At 44.9% G+C, this 25,027-nt stretch overlaps 1 protein-coding gene across 6 annotated transcripts in view; it reads right to left on the bottom strand.

The window, feature by feature from the left end:
• Window positions 1-25,027, bottom strand: part of LOC133370748 (sialic acid-binding Ig-like lectin 13) — a 92,566-nt gene that overhangs the window by 61,758 nt on the left and 5,781 nt on the right. Inside the window, exons 2-10 of one of the 6 annotated variants that reach the window (XM_061597488.1) lie at window positions 20,853-20,980; window positions 19,915-20,292; window positions 18,811-19,098; window positions 18,178-18,228; window positions 17,039-17,296; window positions 14,336-14,632; window positions 11,329-11,431; window positions 2,663-2,697; window positions 1,628-1,686 (exon numbers count right to left, since the gene is read on the bottom strand). In XM_061597488.1, the coding sequence (XP_061453472.1) occupies window positions 2,685-2,697; window positions 11,329-11,431; window positions 14,336-14,632; window positions 17,039-17,296; window positions 18,178-18,228; window positions 18,811-19,098; window positions 19,915-20,292; window positions 20,853-20,913 (1,449 nt within the window). In that variant the 5' untranslated portion in view covers window positions 20,914-20,980 and the 3' untranslated portion in view covers window positions 1,628-1,686; window positions 2,663-2,684. Of the gene's footprint in view, window positions 1-1,595; window positions 1,687-2,662; window positions 2,698-11,328; window positions 11,432-14,335; window positions 14,633-17,038; window positions 17,297-18,177; window positions 18,229-18,810; window positions 19,099-19,914; window positions 20,293-20,852; window positions 20,981-25,027 lie in introns of those variants that run through there. The other 5 variants (XR_009759196.1, XM_061597484.1, XM_061597487.1 and 2 more) reach the window with 5 other exon arrangements.

Consider the following 25,027-nt stretch of genomic DNA (forward strand, 5'->3'; position numbering starts at 1 on the left):
CCTCTCCTGTTGCAGTGAATGATGTGTGTGCTGCACATGCATGCCTACCATCAACCAAGATGGTGGTGGGGGCTTCCCTAAGGAGCTGATACCTCTGCCACCATCTTGGTTGATGACATGTATGCATGACGCTGCCACGGAACATGGAAAAGGAATGCTGCCACGGATCATGGAAGAGGAATGCTACCCTCTGACCCTAAGGAGGGACCCAGGGGCCCCTCTGGGCTGCAGGGGCCCTCAGCCAGGGCCCAACCAGGCCACCCTCTGGTACCTGCCCTGCTGGCTTCTCATAGGAACAGAGAAAGCTGCCTTATACTGAGTCAGACCATTGGTCTATCTAGCTCAGTACTGTCTACATTGACTGACAGCAGCTCTCCAAGATTCCAGACTAGGTATATTCCCAGTTCTACCTGCAGATGCCGGAGATTTAACCTGGGACCTTCTGCATGTGAAGCAGACCCTCTAGCACTGTGCTATGGCCCTTCCCTGAAATGATCTTAAATTCTCCCAATTTAAGATCATCTTCAATCACAGCTTCTCTACCTATATGAGCACGATCATAAGCTGCACTCAGGTTTTATACAAGCCAGATTTGTGGGGGAAAGTGTGGTCTATATTCAGATCAACCCAGTACTTCCTTTTCATGCTCCCAGATCTACTCCCAATCAGTTTCACAGGGGTACCCTGAATTCCAACCGTTATGAGAGAGGGTAGCTTTTTCTTCTCTCTCTCCAAAATCTCTATCATGTACTTCCTTTATTGTCTGGTTTCTAACCTAGAAAGTTCCCCAAATCATTTTGTTTTAAAATGTTTTAAAAACTGGAATTTTGATGGATGTGTATGAACAAAGGGATACACAGTTACCCCTGGCCCACAGGAGCACCAGAATGTGGGGGGGAGGACACATGGGCAACCACACAAGCCCTGTTCCCAGTGTCATCATATGTGCCATCCACCCCCATAGAACTCTCCATGTCAGTGGTGGGGAAGCTTTTTGAGTCCAAGAGCCACACTCCCTTGCGGGCAAAATGTCAGGACCACATATCAGTGATGGGTGTGGCCAGATATGGACCAATCCCCATCCAGGCAAGCAAGACGTATTATCACACTTCAAGGACACATTCCAGGCAGGTACAATCACTAGAGGAGGCTGCAGAGTAAGGTCAGTGAGGGGTGGGACCTGGGATGGTGTGCGGCCTAGGATGGTGTAGCCTTAGCAGAGTCCCAAGGGCCAGATACACGGGGCCTGGAGGGCCACATTCAGCCCCCAGGCTTGAGGATCTCCCACCTCTGCTCCATGCAATCTGATAAACAAAAGGGTTCTACCTTGTGTTTTCAAGTGAGTGGAATCCCTAAGCAGACCTTCCTTGTGTAACATGGGGGAAGGTCAAGGGCCGAGTGGGGGGGAGTGTGCACGACAATGATGATTTAGAGGGGGGCGTTGAGGCTTGCATCCATACCCCTGCCCTCCCTACACAGTTTGGTGCTTGCATGTTCAGGCAAATACACGACCACACTGTTTTTGGCTGCGTGCTGTCAAAGTGCTGATGTGGATGGCTTAAAAGTGATCATTGAGAAGCAGATGCTGCACAAACCTTGAGATCTGGGGGAAGCTTGCTGTGGACATGAGCTGAGGGTTTTGTGTAAGATTCCGAGTCAGGCACAGATTTTCTCTCCCTCCGGCCCCTGCAGAGAGATTTCATTTCCTTTTCATTCAACTGACAGCAGGCCACCTCGAGTCTCGTCATTATATCTCCCCTCAATTAGAAATCACACATGTGACAGTGATAAACGTGCTGAACCTCAAGATCGGCTTTATCAGCAGTGGTGTAAGTCAGAGGAGGCTGGTCAGCTAGGGAGAATGGGACAATGCCCCACCAATCACAGTCTGCTCTCAGCCAGCCCCCAACTGAGCATGCTATTACTTACAACCTGTCATTGGCTCTGCTGCCACCTACTGTAGGCCTCCCTGCTTCCTGCCCTACCAGACACATGGGGCACTAGCCACCACTGGTGTATATCACAACTTGCATTGAGTCACCCAAAGTACCAAAGTGTGGTGTGCACAGATGAACTGGCTTTGTTGGTCTGCTCCTATTTCTTCCCTTGTTATAAGGGCCCTTCCAGACACTCACCAACTCCTCAAGGAGATAATCACATCTCTCTTTTAGTGCTAAACCAGCCCTACACACGACACAACACCCCTCTCCTGCCCCACGGAAGGGATGAGGAAACCAAGATTAATATTTTTTCAGAAGAAAAAAGGGTGGGAGGCCTGTGCTTCAGCATTAGCAAGGGTGAGGGAAACACAAATAAAAACCATGAGATAGTTTATTGCAAAATAAAAAAGGTGGGGTGGGGATGAGGCAAGGCTGGAAACAAGGATACGTGCATTGCAATCTGATCCTATGCATGTTATTCTGTAGTAAACCCAAACGAGTTGAAAGAAAGAGTGCACTGGATTGCAGTCTTAGAGAGACAGACAGTGAATCCTGACAGCATAAACAAAGAGCTGAAGGAGATTAGCAGAGAGATTTACAGCTAGATTCAGTTAGAAAAGTAGTTGAAGTTGAAAGTGGTAGAGAAGAAAAGACAGAAGAGAACAATGATGAATTAGACAACAGAGTAAGGGGGGGGGAACATGAGAAGTGAAGAGGCTTACCTGAACTGGTTGAAGGAGAAAATTAATCATGAAACCTGGAAAAATTATTTCCGTGTTTAATAGGAAGCCTTATCAATGAACAGCACTGCTTTAAGCAGCTTTGATAATTAACACTGTATATTTCATAAAACGCCTAGAGATATTTTGGGTTCTGTTGCAGAACCACAATCCCAAAGACGCTGCTATGCGAACAAAATGGAATAATCCCAAACTGATGGTAAGCGGTGCAGATACATACATGGATACAGGAGAATCATTCCTACTGATATGGGATATTAGTTGCTTCTGTGGATGGAAAGATCTGTTAATTTCAGTTCTCTGTTTCTCATTTTTCCATCTGAAATTCGGTTCTCCACATTTCTGTAGCTATTTCCTATTTTTTAAAAAAACTCATGAAAATTCTCTAGCATTTTAATGAGTTATCCTAATAAACACATTTATAGGCAGTTTTGATTATTTTTGCAAGCAGTTTGTCATAATGCATTTTTGTATGTTATTTTCACTCATATATTCATTTTTATGCACACTTTCCCCAAACTTATGCATTTTTGTAAACAGCGGTTGGCAAACTGCATCCCAAAATTTGGATAAGTGCAAATTTCAAAAGATGGCTGTGTTTCGGTTCTCATATTGTTTTGGAAAGTGTGAATCTGATAGATTTGGCTTGAAACGCAAACTGAATCAAATTTCTCATCCATCCCTAGTTAATTCTACCACCTCCTATGGGGATAGATCTACTCCTACCACAGACAGTGAGCTTGAATTCAGATGACCCCTTAGAATAGCTTTTCCCAACTTTTCGGTCCCCAGATGTTGTTGGACTACAACTCCCATCAGCCTAAACATAGCCAGTGGTCAGAATAATGGGAATTGTAGTCCAGCAACAGCTGGGGGCCCAAGGTGAGAAAAGTTGCCCTTGGACATCACAGAGTTCTGCTTTCCCCCTACACCTTTGCCCCATGACATGCCCCTGTGTAATTTGGCCCTTAGTCCTTTGGTCCACTTCATCCAGCAGAAGCGGCTCGCCAGGTAGAACAGAGTTGGTACCCTCGCTTCCCAGCAGTTGTGTCGCTGATGGTTACCAGTAGGTAAAGGGGGAAGGGGGAGGATGGCATGGTGCAAACTCACTTGTGGAGCCAATCACTCCTGCTGGTGCATTTGCACTATGCTGACCAGCCCACCACCTTGCACTGCCCTCTTTCCGGTAAGCCACAGCAGCTCACCTGTTGGGAAGCTAGTGCAGCAGCCCATCCAGTGATCTGCTTCTACAGTACAGTATTGTCCCATCTAACAGGCAGCAGCTCTCAGACATACAGTCTTTTTTCCAGCCTGTTGAGTCAGATATTTTAATTGGCAGTGCTGTGGACTGGGCGTTAGACCTTACGATTGCAAAGCATGTGCTCTGCTAATTCATTTAGTTTGAGTAACTCCTTTTCGCAAAGAAGCCAGCTAGAATACAGAGAGAAGGCCCAACAGTCCCAACCTTCTGTTATTCATGGACGGATAGCGATTTATTGCCATTTCGGGCAGTGATTAATTCTTGCAAGCAGAGGTGTCAGGTCTCAGTATTGCTCGGAAGCTCCAGTTTCTGACCTGGAAATGAACCCCACCTCCATCTCTGTCCCAGAGGTGGTCACTCAGTGGTGTGGGAAAGGTACTCTGCACACTTTCAGAGCCATCTATTTCTTACTAAAAACAGGAGGCCTGTGTGCCCTTCCTGTATTCCCATCCACCTCTCCTACCTCCACTCTGTAAAGGGTAGGGATGCTTGAGGATTTTGTTCAGTCTACAATTTTAGGTGATTAGTAAGCAGATTTGAACTCTGTTATCCTTCACTTTTCACACTTCTCTGCATTTTATGATACAGTTCTCAACTAAAAAAAAGTACCAAAATGCATATTTTAGTTTAAAATGCATGCACATCAATGCATGTTGTGTGTGAGCATACGGGAGAGGAATACATTAAAAAAATAAAGTTTTCATGCATTTTTTAAATTTGCAGAGTGATATGAAAATGGGATGGAATGGACTTGTGAATGAGCACATGCAAAGATGACATGAAGTGGAAATAGATGGAACCATCCCATTCAAGTCAAGGAACACAAGCTCTCTCGTGTATTATTATGGTGGTGGTAGTGATGATGATGATTAATGTATATATAGCTTAAGGCCAAAATAGGTTGCTTGTCCAAATGGAGAAGGCTGGGTAAGAACTTGGCATGGGGATGTCCATAACCCATACCAGCATGGCAATGTTCCTGTGTTCACACCCGTGTGCACCATTGGAAGGTCCGGGCACAGGACTCACAGCGGTTCCCAAATTGTGGCCCATGGATCACCAGTGGCCCATGAGCTTCATTCAGGTGGAACATGGCATGTCTGTGGATTTGTGGTTGAAGATGGGAGATGGCCCATCTATCACATTATATATTAATAATTATTTTTAATTGTACTGTGATTGCTTCTTTTATTTTTCATATTCTATGGAATTCAAAGTGTAATACAATAAAATACAATATATGAGAATTATAAGAAGCAATCACAGTACAATTAAAAACTGTACAGCAGAAGGCAGAGCACATTACAATTGATACAGCAGGCAGAAAAATTATTAAGTGGTCCACCAAGATCCTCTGCCATTTTCAAGTGGTCCATGGGAGGAAAAGGTTTGGGAACCACTGTCTTATGGTATCTTGCCGTCCATAGGTGCTACGACCATAGTATGATTTGCTTGCACAATATACATAATTTTCTCTGGTTCTTGTTGCAGTTTTTCTGTCTTTAGTCATAAGTTGCAGCTTGTGATTATATGCATGCTAATAAATGCTAATGGGTTAAATCAGGAGTTTGGGCTGGCAAGATCTACCTTGTTGTTGTTTTTACTAGAACCACAAATAGTGGATTCAGGTGAGGCAACACAGAATTAAGGAACAGGATGCCTCTAAGCATGTACCCAGCCCAAGAACGTATATTTGGTACCAGAACTGAGCTTACACAAAGATCCAGTCCTGGCTTTTCCCTAAAGCTTTCTTCATCTCATCAGTCTAATTTAAACAGCAGCAGTAGGGAGAAGGTGCTATTTTGTTGGTACAAATGCTACAAAAAGTGGGAGTCAGAAAACCCCGGGGGATCTACAGGAAATCACCCAGGTTTTTTCCCTCTATAAGGTCCTGATTTGTCTTCTGCCCTCTTGTGGCTTACATAAGGTGATAAGTAATGGAGAGGGGGAAAATGTTTCAAAAGGTATGCAAGGAGAGTAAGAATATATTAATAATTCAGGAAATGCATATTGATTTAAGCCTAAGGCATCAGAATTTGTTACATTCCAGGCATTGCAATGTCAAGGAAAACCAAATAAATTTGGATTTTGTGTTGATTCACAAATATATTAAAAAGGAAAGGAGGCTCTTATGATGGAGGAGAACTATTCCTTAGCAAAGCTAATACTTATGTGCGCTCATGCGCCAAAGCGTGTGTGCGCACAGAGAGAGAAAGAGAGAGATTTGGAAAACTTGAGTGATATTTTATTAACTTCAAAGAAGGGGATACTTGAATAGTGTTATGGATAGCTTATCTTGACAGATGTTCTGAGTAATATTTATAACACCTCATGCTTCTAAAATGTTTAATAAATGGATACAATGTTTCTGAACTACCGGTGCCTGGAAGAATCCAACTTACATTTGCTGCTCCAATAGACATAAGGAAGCGTTCCAAAATTGGGGAAGGCACCTAGCTCAGTAGTAAAGCCCATGCAGAAAGTTCCTGATTCAGTCCCTAGCATAGCTTTCCCCAACCTGGTGCCCTCCAGATGTTGTACATAGGAAGCTGCTAACGACTCAGACCATTGGTCCATCTAGCTCAGTATAGTCCACAATGACTGGCAGCAGCTGTCTGCGGTTTCAGGCAAGGGTCTCTCCTAGCCTTCCTTGGAGATGCTAGGAACTGAACCTGGGAGCTTTGGTACACAAAGCATGTGCTGCACTGCTGAACTACGACCTTTCTCGAACAACACCAATCAGCCTCCAGCCGGCATGACCAATTGTCAGGGGCGATGGGAGTTGAAATCCAACACCACAAGGAGGCTACCAAGTTGGGTAAAGCTGCCTGAGCACCTCCTGTTTAAAAGGGGCACCAAGGAAGAATGCTAGGAAAGCACTTTGTTGAGAGTCACTGCCCATCAGAGTGCAATGCTGGGCTAAATAGGCTAATGGTCTGACACAGTGGCTATGGTTGGGCAGTCAAATCCTAGCCAAGATACCCTGAGCACTTGAATTCAGTCTCTTTGCTCCTACTCTGCTCCTTCCTTGCGCAGGTGGAGAAACAATCAATTAACCAAAGTTAAGATTACATCTTCACCAGGAAACTAAGGTCAGTGGCTTCCAAATAGGGTTGCCAGGTTCATGGCCTGAGACTGATCCTGCATCTTTAGGAGAAGAGAAAGTTAGCCAAGTGCAGGTGTTCTTGCAATGCTGCAATGGGAAAAACCACAAGGTGGAATTCTCCCTTTCCGCTGCACAACTTTGAAAGATACAGAAGACCTCTTGGTTGCCAGGCCCAGCCTCCAAGAGGTCTTTGGTATCTTTAAAAGTTGTGCAGGGGGAAGGGAGAATTGCACCTTGTGGTTTTTCCCATTACAGTGTTGTAAGAACACCTGCACTTGGCTGACTTTCTCTTCTCCTAAAGATACAGGATCAGTCTCAGGCCATGAACCTGGCAACTCTACTTCCAAACAAGCCAGGATATGGAGCTATGGGTTAACTTTGGCTTATGAAAACTGGTTTGTTTCATTTTCCCAGTTTGGACATAACGGAAACTTGCAGTTAACTGCAGCATCTCAGATTGTTTCCCTGCTTGTGCAGAGCATAAGAACAGCCCAGCTGGATCGGGTCAAAGGCCCACCTAGTCCAGCATCGTGTTCTCACAGTGGCCAACCAGATGCCTGCAGGAAGCCCATAAGAAGGACCTGAGTGCAACAGCTCTCTCCCCGCTTGTGTTCCCCAGCATCTGAAATTCAGAGCCATACTGCCTCCAGCAGCAAAAGAGCTGTGTGCAGGTGCTCAGAGGTGGTGCATATCATGGCTTCTTAAGTCAGGATTTGATCATGCAAACTAAGTCAGTATTAAGGCAGGTTTCATAGGTCTGATCTCTTCCCTGCTTAAGAAATATATTTGGCCGGCTTCCCAATAGATACTTCAGTATAAAAACTGATTGCAACACAACATATTTAACTTGATCAATTATAAATAAGAGCAACTTTGCTTGAGGAAATTAAATAATTTGTTATTGTCAGACAACGAGGTTGCGTACTGATGAACTAAGGGGATTTTTCAGACTTAATAATACTCCTGAGAAGGATAAACTAACTGTATGGGAAACTAATAAAGCTTATATGTGGGGGAATTCATAAAGATTTCTTCATACTTGAATTAATGAAGAAGCAGGCAGAGTAAGAGAAGAATACATTAACGAGACTGAAATGTTGCAAACGGCACATAAACAAAGAGGAAGAGATGAGCCTCCGTACGAAATGCAAAGGAAGCTTTTAAAACAAATCTTACAGAAAGCTCTGTTGTAAGTAAGGATGGGTGAGAAATTAGATTCTTTTTAATGCAAAACAAGCTAATTTACACTTTCCAAAACACAGCTATTATTAGAACTGTGCACATCTCCAAATTTTGTGATGCAATCCACCAACCAAGTAAAGTGTACAAAAAAAGTTATATTGGGGGGAAATGTCCATGAAAAATGCACTGTATTTGTGAAAACAACACATCAAAGTGCATTACATTAGGGAAAGGTGCCTCCAAAAATGCGTATATTAGGAAAAATGTGAACAATACTGATAAATTTCCTTGAAGACCTTTTTTTTAAAAAAAGCAAAGTGATGCAGAACTGTGAAGACTGGAAAAGTGAGGAACTGAAACTGACAGTTTCCTCTATCCCAATTGTAGGTCATCTTTCCAAAGAGAGATAGAGAGATTTACAAGCACAGGGAGACAGGGAAAGGACTGCTGATAGACCTGTTAGTGATATCACACACAACAGCTGTCTTCCCCCAGAAAAGTACATAAAACTACCTTCACTGTCAGAGGCAGTATGCCTCTTAATGCCACTCGTTGAGAATCAGAAGTGGGAAGAGTGCTCTTGCCAGGGCCGGCGCCAAAGGGTGCCCAGGTCGGCCCCTGAAGGGCCCCTCCTTAGGGAGGGGTAGCGCTCCCATTCTGCAATCCGTGGCAGTGTTGCCTCCTGCTGCAGATTGCAGAGAGGGAGCTCCCACCCATACAACCTTGCAGGCCCGCAATGCCTGCCTACATGCCCCACCTACCTCTCCCATTGTGGTGAATGCTGTGCGCGCTATGCGCACATATCTGCCATCAACCAAGATGGCTGTCATCTTGGCTGATGGCAGGAAGTGCACATGCATAGCATGCATGTGTCCATCAACCAAGATGGTGGTGGAGGCATCAGCCCCTTAGGGAAGCCCCCACCACCTTGGTCAATGGCAGGTATGCATGCACAGTATGGCCAGCATTCACCACAGTGGAAGAGGTAGGTGGCACATGCGGGCGGGTGCCATGGGCCCGGGGCAGGCTGGTTCCCAAGGTCCCAGTCATGCCAGGTGCCAGTCCTGGCTCTTGCTTTCAAGTCCTGCTTGTGGGCCAAGGCAGACCATTGGTCCATCTACCTCAGCATTGCCTGCTCTGACTGGCAGCAGCTCTCCAGGGCTTTAGACAGAGGACATTCCCAGCCCTACACAGAGATATGGAGATTGAACCTGAGACCTTCTGCATACAAGGCTACAAGGCAGATGCTCTACCACTGAGCTACGGTCCTTCTCTTGAGCTATAGTCCTTCTCTGGGTGAATACAAGACTGCTTGCCAATCTCTAAAATCCCTAGGCCTCAGAACATGCTCCTCAGCTTGAGTAATCTATTTCTTGGCTGATGAGGTTGCCACATGCCCTCTCTGAGATTGCTCCTCTGGGCAATGGAGTCTGGTGCCCATGGGGACTGATAGGGCAGAAAGCAGGAAGACCAACAGTAGGTGGAGCCTACTCTTATTTATTTATTTATTTATTTAATTACGCTTTTAAACCGCCCTATAGCAACAAGCTCTCAGGGCGGTGTACAGCAAAATAAAACCACATTTAAAAAACGAACAAGTGTGGATTAAAACATACAATATAAAACATATTTAAAAACAAAATTAAATACGAATAAAATAAAAATACAATTACAGTTAAGTTTAAAATTAAATTAAATTTAAGTTTAAAAGTTTAAAATGCCTGGGCGAAGAGGTAGGTTTTTACCTGGCGCCGAAAAGATAACAAAGAAGGCGCCAGGCGTATCTCATCTGGGAGGGCATTCCATAATTCGGGGGCCACCACTGAAAAGGCCCTAGATCTAATTGTTGTTCTCCGGGCCTCCCTATAAGTTGGGACCCGGAGAAGGGCCTTAGATGTCGAGCGCAGTGAACGGGTAGGTACATAGTGAGAGAGGCGTTCCATCAGATATTGCGGTCCGATGCCGTTATGATAGATAAGAGCCTGTGATAGGCTCTTATGATAGATGAAGTCAAAACCAGGCAAAGCCATTAGATTTTAATTTCCCCATCCTCTGCCCTGGGTTGTTCTATAAGGGCAACACCGAGGCCACATCCACACTAGATTTATTCCAGTTTAAACAGTCATGGCTTCCCCCAAAGAATCCTGGGAAATGTAGTTGGTGAAGAGTGCTGAGTGTTAGAAGACTTCCCCTGACAGAGCTCCAGTGGCCAGAGTGGTTTAACAGTCAGCTCCTCTTTCCAGTGAATTCTGGGAAGTGGAGCTTGCGAGAGGAATAATGGTCTCCTAAACAACTCTCAGCACCTTTCACAAACCTCAGTTCCCAGGATTCTTTGGGGAAAGCTGTGAGTGTTCAAAGTGGAATAAATGTCTGATGTGGATGTGCCCTGTGATTGAGGAGGAGGAAGCTGACAGGGTGGCAGGCAGGTGGGGGCTGGCTGAGGATGGACTGAGGCTGGTGGGGCAGTGCCCCATTGCCTGTAATGGACCAACCTCTACTGTCTCTGGGGCTCGATGTCTGGGGCTAGAGTCCAAACAATGTACATGTTTCTGACCCACCTGTCCCACGAACTTGCTCCCCTTCCCGTGTATGAACCCTGATTGCCTGGATCACTGCCCCTTGCCAGGACCTGACAATTCCCAAGCAATCCAAATTAGCGGTCTGATTGCTAGGGAAAAGCCCGCAATAGGGGCACTTGCCGGGATGACATCGCCCAAGCAGACGTGTCATGTCTGCTCAGTCTCCCTGGGAAAGGATGAGCGCCTGAAAAGATCTGAACAACTGGCCAGCACAAATGTGCCGTTCTTGCAAGCCAGAAAGCCCCCTCCCCCCAATCATCCCTGTAGGATTCTTCACAAGGGGGTGATGGGCTCAAAATCTACTCAGCCCACACAGTCATCACTGCATTGGTTTTGAGGTGTGAACCAGCCACTAACTACAGCAATGGGTCCTCTCTTCCCGCCACCCCAGAGTGCCAAAGTGGATCAAGAGTCACTCCAGATGGAGCTTTCCATTCCATCAGCCTCCAGTTGCAAAAAACCCAACTCTCAGCCGTCCCTCAAGTGCTCCGGAAACAAACAAATGCTCAGCATTACTTACTTTTTGGAACACAAGAAGACGAACAGAACAATGAACATGACGGCAGTGAACATGATAAGGGCGCCAAACACTCCACTGATTATGTTCTGTTTCAGAATGTTCCCTGTTGGTTTTGAGAAAAACAGATACGATGAAGAAGAACAGAGCCAGCTTCCTCTTTTCCTTTTCTCCCCATCGCAACCCAACGGTCAAAGGGGCTTCATTCTGTTCATCCCAGAGAGCTAAAAGCAACCAGGGCTATCGATAAGCAGACAGGTGCCTCAGGCGGAAAATGCTGAGGGCCTAGAGGAGGAGGTGTGGTGGTGAAACTCTTGTATGAAACCCAGGAGATCGGCTGCCACTGCCAGTCAACGTTGTTGACAGTACTGGGCCAGATGGGCCAATGGCCCGATGCAATATAAGGTTGCTTCCTCTGTCCCTGTTGTTCCCATATTGCAGATGGAAGACCGAGGCAGAAAGATCCTGCCTTGGTCATCGCCATCAGTGAGTTCACAGCTGATGTGAAATTTTGAACCAAGGGCTTTAAGGAGGGTGGCCATGTGTCCTACTTTATAGAGGACAGTCCTCTACTTGAAGGTGTCCTCTGATTGAAGGACTCTCCCATTCAAGTTCATTTTGAACATAAAGGACTCTAAGAAGGGAGAACAGGAAGGGCATTGAAATTGCCCAGCAGCAGCAGACTGGGTCAACACACAAGTCACCCGGTCAGAGTCTTTCCCATTATGGAGAGATGTATTGAATTTCCATTGCAATCATAGGGTTTCCTCCCCTAAATTTGCATTGATACATATGCAAATTTCAGGCAAATGTGTCCTCTTTTTGTCCTCTTTTTTGGTGATGCATTTCTTTGGGGGGGGGAGAGATGTGTCAGTGGCCACCCCAGCTTCCAGGCTCTTACCTCGGACTGTGCCAGTGAAATCTTACACATCTCCACTCAGAAGCAGTGGGTATTAGGAAAGTGGGACTGCAGTCTTAACTACCACCACATTGCCCCAAAGAGCCATCGGAGCATCTTTTACAAACACAGCATCCACTGCATGCATCCACATCTGCCAGTGGTCTGCCTAGCATTAAATGGGCGGTAATTGCCAACATTATCCCCAGTTAAAATAGCACTTAAAATCATTGTGATTATTTTAAAAGATCGAAGGCATTATCTCTTCAATTAAAAACAAATACATGGAAGTAGTGGTGCTAATCTTTTTTCTTTTCTTTTTTGCTAAGCTGTTATAACGAAAATAATGATCTTTTAAGAGTTCAGCACTAAATTATTCTAATAGCAATCATTTATCTCTAAAATTAAAGTTATTAACGCTGATACACTTAATGAAATCTCAGTTGGGCTTGCCTCCAGGGCAGATGCTGGAAGCTCTTCAGAAGATTGGGGAATGGATCATAAAACCCTCAACTTTAGAGAGCATATAGATGTAGAGTTGGGGCTTTGTTTCAGCCAGGGAAAACACCCTCCCTCGCTTGGAGAAGCTATTTACAAGTCCACAAGATGCGAGTAAAGAAATAGGTGCCTCTGAACATGTACAGAGTGGCTTTCCCATGCCACTGAGTAAACACTAGGAATGGACAAATCTGTCATTTCGGTTTTCCAAGTTTCTGATTTTTCCATTTTTAAATTCAGTTCTACGCAGCTCTCCAGCAGTTTGCAAATTTTTATTTTTTGAAAAACCCTCATGAAAATTCATTGGCATTTTAATGCACATTTCTCCTAATAAACATATTTTTATGTTCAGTTTGGACTAATATACATATTTTGCAAGCAATGTTCTCTAATATAATGCATTTTTGTTTGTTATTTTCACCAATATATGCCTTTTACCCTGCCTAACACATGCATTTTTATACGTATTAGATGGCTGGAGAACAGCATTGCAAAATTTGAAGAAGTGCAGCTTTTGAACAACGGCTGTGTTTCGGTTCTCATAAAGGTTCAGAAAGTGAACGTTTGGTAAGTTCGCCTTCAAATGCAAATGGAATTGAATTTCTCCCCCATCTCTAGTCACTGCATCTGGGACAGAGAGGGCAGTGCGCTAAACATCCAGGCCAGACTCTGCAGATTCCAAGCAGTCCCAAAGTCCAATGGCTCTCTTTGCAGGAATTAATTATTATCCAGAATGGAAATAAACCACTATTGGCCCATATTTAATTCATATTTGGGACAGCTGAGTCATCTGTCCATTCTCTGACTGGTTTCTTTGGGGAAAAAAGAGCTTATCTTAATTCAATCAATATTGCTCTATAGTCCCATGCAAGGAAGATAAGGGCCGCCAGCCTGTCACTGTTCGTGGGAGGGATTCATGCACATACCAGAAATTTAGATTTGTGCAATTCAAGTGGATTCAAGTGTTCTGTCACCTTAATGCACTAAATCTACTTTTAAAACAGACTTTTTGCAGCTAGGAACATGCTAGGGAAATGCATTGAAAACTGTGGGATGAACGAATACTTAATGGGAAGCCATGTAAAGATCCCTCAAACAAATCTGGATGCGTGCTCGTTGTTGAATAACCACCCCATAAGCGAATCAGAGCTAATGCCCAATGAAGACCAGGCATAGTCTGCATAAGCTTTCTGCATTTGGAAAGAATGCTAAACAAACAGTTCATCTGGAGGAGCTCTGTGTTCGAGTGTGTTAACATGTATGATGTGTGTGTTAAAGTGTGTGCATGCATGCATGCATGCATGCGTGTGTGCCCCCTCAATATATGTATATAAACATACTCACCTTCACATACCCTTCATACATGTTAACACACACACATTAATACACAATTCGGCAGAGCTCTTTGATTGTCTGAACAACATAAACATGGTATTCTTACCTTTCACCCCCATATAAATGTATTGTTAGTGGGTTGTGTCTGCGTGTGTTTTAAGGCTGGTCTTTATGCACTGCATCTGTTGGCAACCCTTTATGTGGCCTGCGAGCATGGCTGTTCTCTGGAACAGGGCTCTTGGCAATGGTACTGGACCGCTCTGCATCCCAGAGACATACCTGAACTAAACAGGAAGAACTTCATGGGAAGTTCTCCGCTGGGGTTGGTTCCTTGGCAGACAACAGGGTGCTCTCCATCCCAGTTCCCTGTCAAGTGCAGAGTACTGGCGGCTACTTCCTCCTCATTCCAAGAAGTGACCTGCCACTTCCCTTTGGTGGTGTTTCCCTCCAAGGTCTCCCCATCCACCTGCCACTGAATCCTGGGGGCAGGATAGGAGCAGATGGAACAGTTGCACCAGAAGCTGTTGTCCTCTCTCCAGCAGTGGGAAGGATCCTGTTCACATGGCCTAGGGCTGTCTGGAAAAGGATCAGATGGAATAGTCAGCATCAGGGTCTTTGCCAGCCCTTGCCCTGGTTTCCACTTTCTACAAAGGCCAGATTGAGTACATTAGGTCTAACCACATTCTTTCTACTTTGGGCTCTGTATACTTTGCTGGCAAATGTACTTTTATGTGGTTTGATTTGGGGGCTGCCATTTTGAATACAGTGTCAGAATTTGAGGTCTTAGAGGTTCAGTGACTGATTTTTCAGGTTGAAATAAAAAAGGAGCAACTCCAACTTATTCATCCTACTAGACCAGTGATTCTCAAACTTGGGACATGAAAAATGTCAGATATGCGAAACCTGTAATTGTTTTTTTTTTAAGGGGTAGTGAACCTCACTAACTGTGTAACTGATGTCTGCAGGAAGTGTTCCTAAAGTGAAGTGGGGAAATATAAAGAATGATTGCATGGTTTGGGGAAGTTATGGGAGCAAAACCCCAACAGTCCCTATGCAGGAAGGGGTTTTATAGTGCAACCTGATTCCTTTGCAGCAATATACGACCCCAAAGTCCCATATTCACCACACCTGTGAACCCCAACAATGGCCCACTAAGTAGTGTAGTAGCAAATTCAGAAGTGCAGGGTCCCTTCATGATAGTCACAGCCACTCCCCCTCCTCCCTTTGTGTGTGTGTGAGTGTGAGTGTATGAGTGTGAGTGTGTGAGTGTGTGAGTGTGTGAGTGTGAGAGTGTGAGAGTGTGAGAGTGTGAGAGTGTGAGAGCGTGAGAGCGTGAGAGCGTGAGAGCGTGAGCGTGAGAGCGTGAGAGCGTGAGCGTGAGCGTGAGCGTGAGCGTGAGCGTGTGTGTGTGTGTGTGTGTGTGTGTGTGTGTGTGCTGCTGCTAGGTTGAGAATGAGAACCTTATTAATGCCTTCTGCCAACCCAACCCATCAGGATGCCCGGAGGATTGTTATTAGATCCAGGGCCTTTTCTGTGGTGGCCCCCGAACTATGGAACAGCTTACCTGAGGAGATACGCCTGGCGCCTACGGTACTTTCTTTTAGGCGCCAGGTTAAGACCTGGTTATACTCCCAGGCATTTTAACGTTCATGTTTTATATTCAATGTTTTTTACTCTACCTTGTTCTGACCTTGTATGTTTTATTGTAACTTTGTATTTTAACTCTGCTGTTCACCGCCCAGAGAGCTATTCACTATGGGCGGTCTATAAATAAAATAAAATAAATAAATAAATAAATAACAACAGATGTTCCTCAGAGCCAATAAGCATGAAAGGGGAGTTTATTAGCTACTGAGAAAAATCTTCTCAGTGGCTGACTCACCTCCTTTCACTCTGATTGGCTCCAATCAGCAGGAAAGGACAAAGAAAATGTTAGAAGACTCTTATCAGTGGCTAACCCACTCCCCTTTCATGCTGATTGGCTCGTAGGATGCTGGAGGCATAGGGACCCTGCTGGGACCATGCTCCCCAAAAATTAGGGATCTAAGACTCCTCCCCAAGACCCAAGACCCCTGATCCCACTGCAAGAAGGAATTCTAAAGTCATTCCCGACATTCCCAACAATGCCCCCTTTGAGGACAAGTCTCAGGATCTCCTTGACAGCTTTTATCCCTCAGCAACATCCCTCTGTGTGGACCCCAGTTTTGCTTCACTTACATGCTAGATAGCCCAAAGCCAAGAGTGGTAGGGGAACAGGAGGGAATGAGAGAAAAAATATGTTTGGGGGGTGAGAAATGTGTATGATGGTGTTTCAGCTTTTCATGATGTTCTATATAACATGTGTTGTACATAGTAAGTTGAAATGAAAATGAAAGTGCCTAAGTGTGTGTGCGTGCGTGTGTTGCAGCCAACACCAGAGGGTTAGGATCAGGAATCTGCATGTTTAACTTTCCTCTTAAAACCCATAAGCTCTGTCCAAATGCAGTTAATCTGAGCCTTAGTATGATAATCAAGAAGGAAAACTCAGCAAAGGAAGTTCTTTGATGTACAACATCTTAGTACAGTAGCCCATGTACATGCACACAAAATAGTAAATCTAGCTGAAATGCAACACATGGAGATCTGCATTGAGTGGTGCAGTAAGGGAAGTACTCCAAACAAAGTAAGAGACTGAAAGCCCATTGTATTCTATAATCTTAGACGGGGGCAGAGCTGTGAGGAAGCATGGCTGTGAGTGGCTGTGGTGTGACTATCATGAAGGGATCCTGCATTTCTGAATTTGCCACTATGCCACTGAATATACCAGGCCAAGCTCCCATATTTGCCACTGTTGTGAACCCCAACAATGGCCCAGGAAGAAATTCTAAAGTCATTCCCGACATTCCCAAATGCCCCCTTTGAGGACAAGCCTCAGGATCTCCTTGACAGCTTTTATCTCCCAGCAACATCCCTCTGTGTGGACCCCCGTTTTGCTTCACTTACATGCTAGATAGATCCGGAAAGTGGCCTCGGCAGAGCCCTCTGTGTTCTGTGCCTGGCATCTGTATCTCCCCTTGTTCTCCAGTTTCACATTGGAAAGCTTCAGAGTATTATCTGATGTGAGCTGCAGAGTCCCTGAGTGTTGCGATTCCTTCACCCAGGTCACGTTGGCCGAGGGGTTGCCGTCTGCCTTGCAGTGCAGTTTGATGCAGTCACCTTCCTGGGCTTCAATCCTGGAAGCATTTGTGAAGTTCCTCCTACCTGTGAGATTCCCAAAGGGACAATGGGATGCCACAGCAGTTCTCAAACTTTGACCTGGCCGCCCTCCCACTCCAGGCTAAGAAAACAGTAATTATCCAATCCTTTCCGGGTGCCACACAAAATAAAGTGGATGCATCTTGCTTGTGTGAGGAGGAAGTTGTTCCCAAGAAGACTGTTGGGGTTACCAAATCCTCTGGTGCAGGTCATTGCTGTGCCTGTTTTACAGGCAGGAAACAGAGGCTGGGCATTTGTGATGCCCAAGGGCACAGAGAGGATCCATGGCAGAGATGGGATTTCAATTGGTTTATCTATTTTAAAAACGTATATCCTGCTTTTCAACATCTGGGTCCCAAAGTGGCTTACAAAATAAAAACATACAGTATAAAAAATTTAAAATATAAATTAAACACCAGAGAGTAAAGCATCAGAACAGCATTCATGGGGCAAAGGCCTCCTAGAAGAAAAGAGTTTTAACCAAGTGCCTGAAATGTAGCAGGGATAATACCTGCCCGATTTCAACTGGAGGTTCCATAGAGTTGGGCCCACTAAACTGAAGACGCAACTCCTCATTGACATGAGTGGGGCTTCTGGTCCACAGGAGACAACTAACAGTGCTCCCCCAGATGATCTCAGTGATTGGCTCGGGACCTACACCTTCACTGGGACTCTCTTGCCTCACATGCAATGCTTTATCTGCTGGACAGTGTTTACTTTCCAGACACATGACCTTACCCATGAAGGGCCCATGCTTCGAAGCATGCGCATGCATGTGGACACACACAAATTTATTGCTATTTGCCTCAAGGAACTGTGGGTTAAGCTGCCACCTTTATTTCTGGGACTATATCATGGTGTGGATAACGAATGCACAGAAAACTTACTTCCATTGGAGTGTCGAAGTTCCCCGCTGAACCGTAGCATCTGAGGTGGGTCTGGAAGACAAGCACAAGCCCTTTGGGTGAATAAACCCATCTGAGGAGGATTTAACAAAGGCTGGGAGAGAGCCTGATCCCAGGATATCACACTTACACACATCTTCCTTAGTGAGTAGTCCTGCAGGCCACATCTGGCCTGCTTTGTTTGCCCGACTCAGCCCCCACCAAGACTTTGCAGCTTTCTCCTCTAATCGTCATTGACTCCATGCTTCCCTGCTGCCTCTAGTGCAGAGATGGAGAACCTGATGCCCTCCAGGTGTTGCTGGACTGTGCTTCCCATTATCTCTACAAATTTCTCCTAATACAAACATTTTTTGTAGGGAGTTTTGCCTAACGTACTCATTTTTTTAAAGCAATCTATCCTAATATAATGCATTCCATTCATTTTTATGTACATTTCCCCCTAATACATGCATTTTAAAACCATGGCTTGGTTGGTGAACTGCATTGCAACATTCAGATAATTGCAAATTTCAAAGGATGGCTGTTTCGATTCTCATCTTGTTTCAGAAAGTGTGAATTTGATAAATTCCCCTTTAAATGCAAACTGAATCAAATTTCTCCCCCGTCCCTACTCACAACTGATGTTCAGCTGGAGGCTCTTCTCCATTTGCACAGGATTAGTTCCACTGTCATATTTGGCAATGCAGGTGAGCTGCTGGCCATCGTCCTCAGCTGAGGGTGTGAAGGTGCTGCGAAGCTTGATATTTCTGGGCAACACATGGATCCTTGAGGTGATGCTTCCAGAAATGCCTGCCCAAGTGATGTTTGGCTTCTGGAAACAACTCAGTGGGGCCGTGCAAGTGATATTTACAGGACGTTCTGCCTGAAGCTTTCCCGGTATTTGTATTTTGGGGTTTCTGCTACCTATGAAGAAAAAAGAGGCATCAGTATATAGTTACCCCGGCCAGCCTTGTATTCATGGTGGACACTGGGATCACTTCAGAAGAAGAGGCAATGGGTTTCTGGTCACTTCTTGTAGTTTAAAGCCAGGATCCCTTTGCTACATTTTTTATGTTGGAAAGTGCATCTTTATCTGCGCAGCTCAGGATCTCTGGATACCTTTATGGAGAAGTGTGGCATTTTGAGCAGCATGAAAAATGGGTACGGATGAGAAAACAGTGGTAAAAGAAGCCACATCCTTTGTTAATTCCATGGACACAAGAACAGGCTCTGCTAGTTATCTTTCAGGTTAAGGATGCCCCATCATGGAGATATGGCTAAAGGTCATTTGGGGCTGTGTATGGGGGGAGGGGGGAGCACTTCCTTCATGCACTCACAAAAGCCATACTTTCATTTCTCAAAAAAGGGGATCAGCCATTGCTTCTTTATCCCAGAACACCAGGTGTGTAATCTGGTATCTGCAGCACCTGGGAGGGATTTATCCCGCCTTCAGTCTCCATCTTGGAACTGGGGCTACAAGCTGACCTCACGGCTGCAACATCCAGTCTAATATTTGCCCCCTTTTGTTTCTGCTTGTGAAGCGCATCGCATTGCACCTTGTTGCTTCCGCATCTGTGCCCAGGGTGCCCTGTGGATCATCTTGCATTGTGTGTTTGTGTGGTCCTGAACTGATGGGGATTTTATTTGTGTATTTTATTGCTACTATTTGTATCCCACGTAAAAGGGTCATGGGCAGCTGGGGGCTTTGGCAGACAGCCAGGCAGGCTTGCAGGCACTCACCTGTCACTTCCACAGATATTGTTTCCGGGTAACTATATTTTAAATAGCCTTTCTCCATTCTGAAAAAATATTCCCCTTGGTCTATTTGCTGGGCATCAATGATCATGAGGGAACAGTTCTCTTTTTCCAAGTCCCCCAACAGACTAAAGCGATTGTGAGCGAAGTCTTCTATTGCTCTCTTCCCATCGGTGGTGGCCACTGCAGGATCATGCCAGGAAGGGTTCCTGCCTTTGCGATACCAATATCCATGCAATTCATCAGTGTCCATTAACCTTCGGTAAGTGAAACTGCAGGGGATGATGACACAGAGTCTCTCATGCACTGACACAACTTCTTTGGGGACCATCAGAGTGAATTCACTGGTTTTGCATTGCACACCTGCATGGAGGCGAAGATGAGAAACTCAACCATCAGAAGACCAGTCCCTTCCCCCCTGTCCCCCATTCCTGAAAAATTTTGGATCATTCTGAGTGTAGCCTAAGGATGGAAAAACCTGTCACTTTTGGTTGTTTCTCATTTTTCCAATCTGAAATTGAGTTCTCCACATTTCTGCAGCTATTTGCAAGGAGAAATCCTCATGAACATTCTTCAGCATTTTAGTGCAAATTTCTCCTAATAAATTCATTTGTGTATGCGCGTTGACTGAAGTCTACATTAGTGCAAGCAATTTCTCCTAACATAATGCATTTTTGTAATCTTATTTACACTAACATATTCATTTTTTTATGCACTTTCCCCGTTTGGCTGGAGAACTGCCTAACAAAATTTGGACAACTGCAAATTTCGAGGGATGTCTGTGTTTCAGTTCTCATATTGTTTTGGAAAGTGAAAATTTGATAGATTCAGCTTTAAACGTGAACCGAATCAAATTTCTCTTCCATCCTTGATGTAGCCTCTGTGCTGTTCCCATAGCTCAGCCCTCACAGCCTTCTCCTTACCTTCCCAAAGGAGGCAGGTTGAGACCAGTCCAAGAATCAAGACTTCAAGGGGACACCTCATCTTGCTTCTTTTTCCAAAAATGTCAGTCTCTTTGTAACTCTGCTGTCCACTTTAGGATCCCAAGAAACTGAAAGAATGAGAAGTGAAGAAAGTAGTTACTGAAAGAATGACTCTCCCTTTGAAGAATTTTGCAGCATCACCACTCTCTGACTGCTATTTGATTTATTTTATTTTTTGACAGAAAAATGCAAAAACCGCTTAATCAAAAAAAAATAAACATCTATTTATGTATTTATTTATTTTATTTATACCCCACCCTTCCTTCCAGCAGGAGCCCAGGGCGGCAAACAGAAACACTAAAAACACTTTAAAACATCATAAAAACCTCTAAAATACATTAAAACAAAACAACATTAAAATACATTAAAACAAAACAACGTTAAAAACATTTTAAAAAAACCTTTAAAAACATCTGTAAAAGAAAAAAAGGGTTAAAGACATATTAAAAGACATATTAAAAGCAATTCTAACAGACGCAGACTGGGATAGGTCTCAACTTAAAAGGCTTGTTGGAAGAGGAAAGTCTTCAAAAGGCGCCGAAAAGATAGCAGAGATGGCGTCTGCCTAATATTGAAGGGGAGGGGATTCCACAGGGTAGGTGCTGCCACACTAAATGTCCATTTCCTATATTGTGCAGAACGAACCTCCTGATTAAGATGGTATCTGCAGGAGGCCCTCACCTGCAGAGTGCAGTGATCGGCTGGGTATATAAGGGGTAAGACGGTCTTTCAGGTATCCTGGTCCCGAGCTGTGTAGGGCTTTGTACACCAAAACTAGAACCTTGAACTTGGCCCAGTAGCAAATGTGCAGCCAGTGCAGTTCTTTCAGCAGCAGGGTGACATGTTGGCGATACCCTGCCCCAGTGAGCAGTGTCGCTGCTGCATTTTGCACTAGCTGCAGCTTCCGGACCAACCTCAAGGGCAGTCCCGCATAGAGCGCATTACAGTAATCCAGCCTGGAGTTTACCAGTGCATGGACAACAATTGTCAGGCTATCCCGGTCCAGCGCCTCTAGCGACAAAGATGGATCCAGGAGCATGCCCAGACTACGGAACTGCTCTTTCAGAGGGAGTACAACCCAATCCAAAGCAGGCAACTGACCAATTATCCAAACTTGGGAAACACCAACCCACAGCACCTCCGTCTTGCTAGGATTCAGACTCAGTTTATTGGCCCTCATCCAGCCCACCACCGAGTCCAGGCAGCTGTCCAGGGCTTGCACAGCCTCTCTCGATTCAGATGTTACAGAGAAATAGAGCTGGGTATCGTCAGCATACTGCTGACACCTCACCCCAAAGCTCCTGATGACTGCTCCCAAGGGCTTCATATAGATGTTAAACAGCATGGGGGACAAGATGGTACCCTGCAGCACCCCACAGTACAACTGCCAGGGGGGCAAAAGATAGTCATCCATTGCTATTCTCTGAGAGAGACCTTGGAGACAAGATTGGAACCACTGTAAAACAGTTCCTCCAATACCCATCTCACCAAGTCGGCCCAGAAGGATACCATGGTTAATAGTATCAAAAGCCGCTGAGAGATCAAGTAAGAATAACAGGGTCACACTCCCCCTGTCCTTCTCCCGATAAAGGTCATCCATCAGGGCAACCAAGGCCAATTCAGTCCCATAACCAGGCCTGAACCCAGACTGGGATGGGTCAAGATAATGTGTTTCATCCAAGAGTACTTGCAATTGCTGCGCCACAACCCTCTCAATCACCTTTCCTAAAAAGGGGGTATTTGCAACCGGTCGGTAGTTGTCATAAACCAATGGGTCCAGGGTGGGCTTTTTCAGGAGTGGTCGGATCACCGCCTCTTTCAAGGCGCCCAGAACCACTCCCTCCCGCAATGATGCATTGACCACACCCTGGATGCACTCGGTCAACCCCCCGAGGCAAGCTTTAATAAGCCAAGAAGGGCAAAGGTCAAGAGGACACATTGCTGGCCGCATCATTGAAAGCACCTTGTCTACGTCATCAGGCCTCATCAACTGAAACCGTTCCCAAGAAGTTGCAGCAGATGTTGCACTGGACACCTCATTGGGGACTACAGTAGATGTGAAAGGGGCATCAAGACTGCTATGGAGGCGAGCAACTGGCAGATCTCTGGCTGAACCAGGGCTATGCTGGCATAAGCCTCCAACCATGGCCCAGCCAGAGACCCTCATCCCTGCTCAGCCTGATGTAACGTATATATATAAAAAAGGGTGGTGTAAATCAAATTGTATTTTAAAGCCTCGTTTTCCCCCTGCCAGGGTTGAGCCAAGTCAGGTGGCAGTGGCCTTGCTTCTGAATGGGGTTTGGATCTGCCATACTTTAAACTGGCTTAATTTAAGCCATCATCAATTCGGCTGGCTTCCCATAGTCAGAATTGCTCCCTAAATTATGAGTCTGGATAGGCTTGGTGAAATAAAAGTGTTTAGCAAGCATCTAAAATAGTGAAGGTGTCTGCCTAATGTTAATAATCAGCGAGTTCCAAAGCATAGGGGCCCACCAAACTAAAGGATTGACTTCTTTATTTAAAAGATATCACCCTTCAGCAGAGCTTTCTGCGTGGTTTACAAAAACAAGACAATCAAAACACAAATATTTGTTTGGTTCTTCTGCCAGAAGGTAGGCTATTTTAATTCAGTCTTTTCCCCCCAAGCAGTATTCAGATCACAGGAAAAGGCCACAGCATGAAGACATGGATCAGGCATGCAGTTTCCCATGGCATACGGGGAACCAACATATTGGCACTATCATGTATCCTGTAACATATATGAACAGTACTAATGGATCACTTCTAGATGCAAAGATTGTTATAAGAGTTGAACTGACATGTACCCCCATCGTAATTCAAACTAGCTCATAGCCTTCTCACAACTACTGGAAGTTTGTTATTTATTTATTAAATTTATATCCCACCCTTCCTCCCAGAAGGAGCCCAGTTCCATGGCAGCTCATATAGTCATGCTAATCATGTGAGTTCGTACAACACTATGGGGAGATTAGCAGAGATTTTTGTTAACCGAGATACTGTCATGGCTTCACGGCAGAGCATCTCCTTTACATGCGGAAGGTTCCAGTTTCAATCCCTGGCATCTCCAGGTAGGGCTGCGAGAGACCCCTGTACGAAAACCTAGAGAGAACTGTCAATCAGCGTAGACAATAGTGACCTAGATGGACCAATGGTCTGAAATAGCATAAGGCAACTTCCCATGTTCCTATAATATTTTACTGTGGAGAAGATATTAGAGCAATTTCATTCATTATTTCAATTACGACAGTATCTTTGTCTAAGGCTGCACCCACCCCATATATTTAAAGCACATTATGTTCCCCGAAGAACCCTATAATTTATCCCTAAAAGAGCTACCATTCCTGGTACCCTTAACAAACGAAAATCCCCAGGATTCTTTGGGGGAAGCCATGACTGTTTAAAGTGGTATGATAGTGCTTTAAATGTATAGTGCGGATGGGGCCTGAGAATTGCTTCTAGGAGACCTAGCAGGATAATTTGATAAGAGTGGTTTAACAATTAGCCCTCCAGAGAATCTTTCATAGTTTAAGAGGACCAAATGAGAGTGTTCTCTCCCCCTATGGGCCCTTGGGGACGTGGAGATGTACTGCATACCTGCATAACACTGAAGGTAGAAAATGAAATTTTACATTCTTTTCTGTCCACCTATACCTATTATTTTTTTAATAAAATGTCTGCGCCTCTCGAATGTAAAGACCTCTAAGTGGTTTATTAGGGATAGGATCAAAGAAGCCAGGTTGAGATTTAGGAGAGTATGGTAGGGAATTGAAAAGGAGCTAGACTTAGAACAGAGCAGTGTTTTGTTTCAATATGCCTACATTCAGGGAATCCTTTTCACATCTTTGTCTGCTATGGAATCTCTGGGTGCCACAAAAGATTCTGGGGCTTATTCTCAGGCATGCATACACACTTCACCATGGAGCATTATTCAGCCTCTCAAACTGCGAGTAGAGCTAAGTGTTACACCTTATGAACAACAAGTAGTTCCTCCTGGAGAAAGTGACCTAAAATGCACCCGACGCTCCTCTGTGGCTGTGCATTGCAGGGAAAGATTGAAAATTGTGGGGAAGGTTTCTCCATCTCCATTGAGTCAT

Source organism: Rhineura floridana, chromosome 15 (genome assembly GCF_030035675.1).
Source record: "Rhineura floridana isolate rRhiFlo1 chromosome 15, rRhiFlo1.hap2, whole genome shotgun sequence".
Taxonomy (NCBI): Eukaryota; Metazoa; Chordata; class Lepidosauria; order Squamata; family Rhineuridae; genus Rhineura; species Rhineura floridana.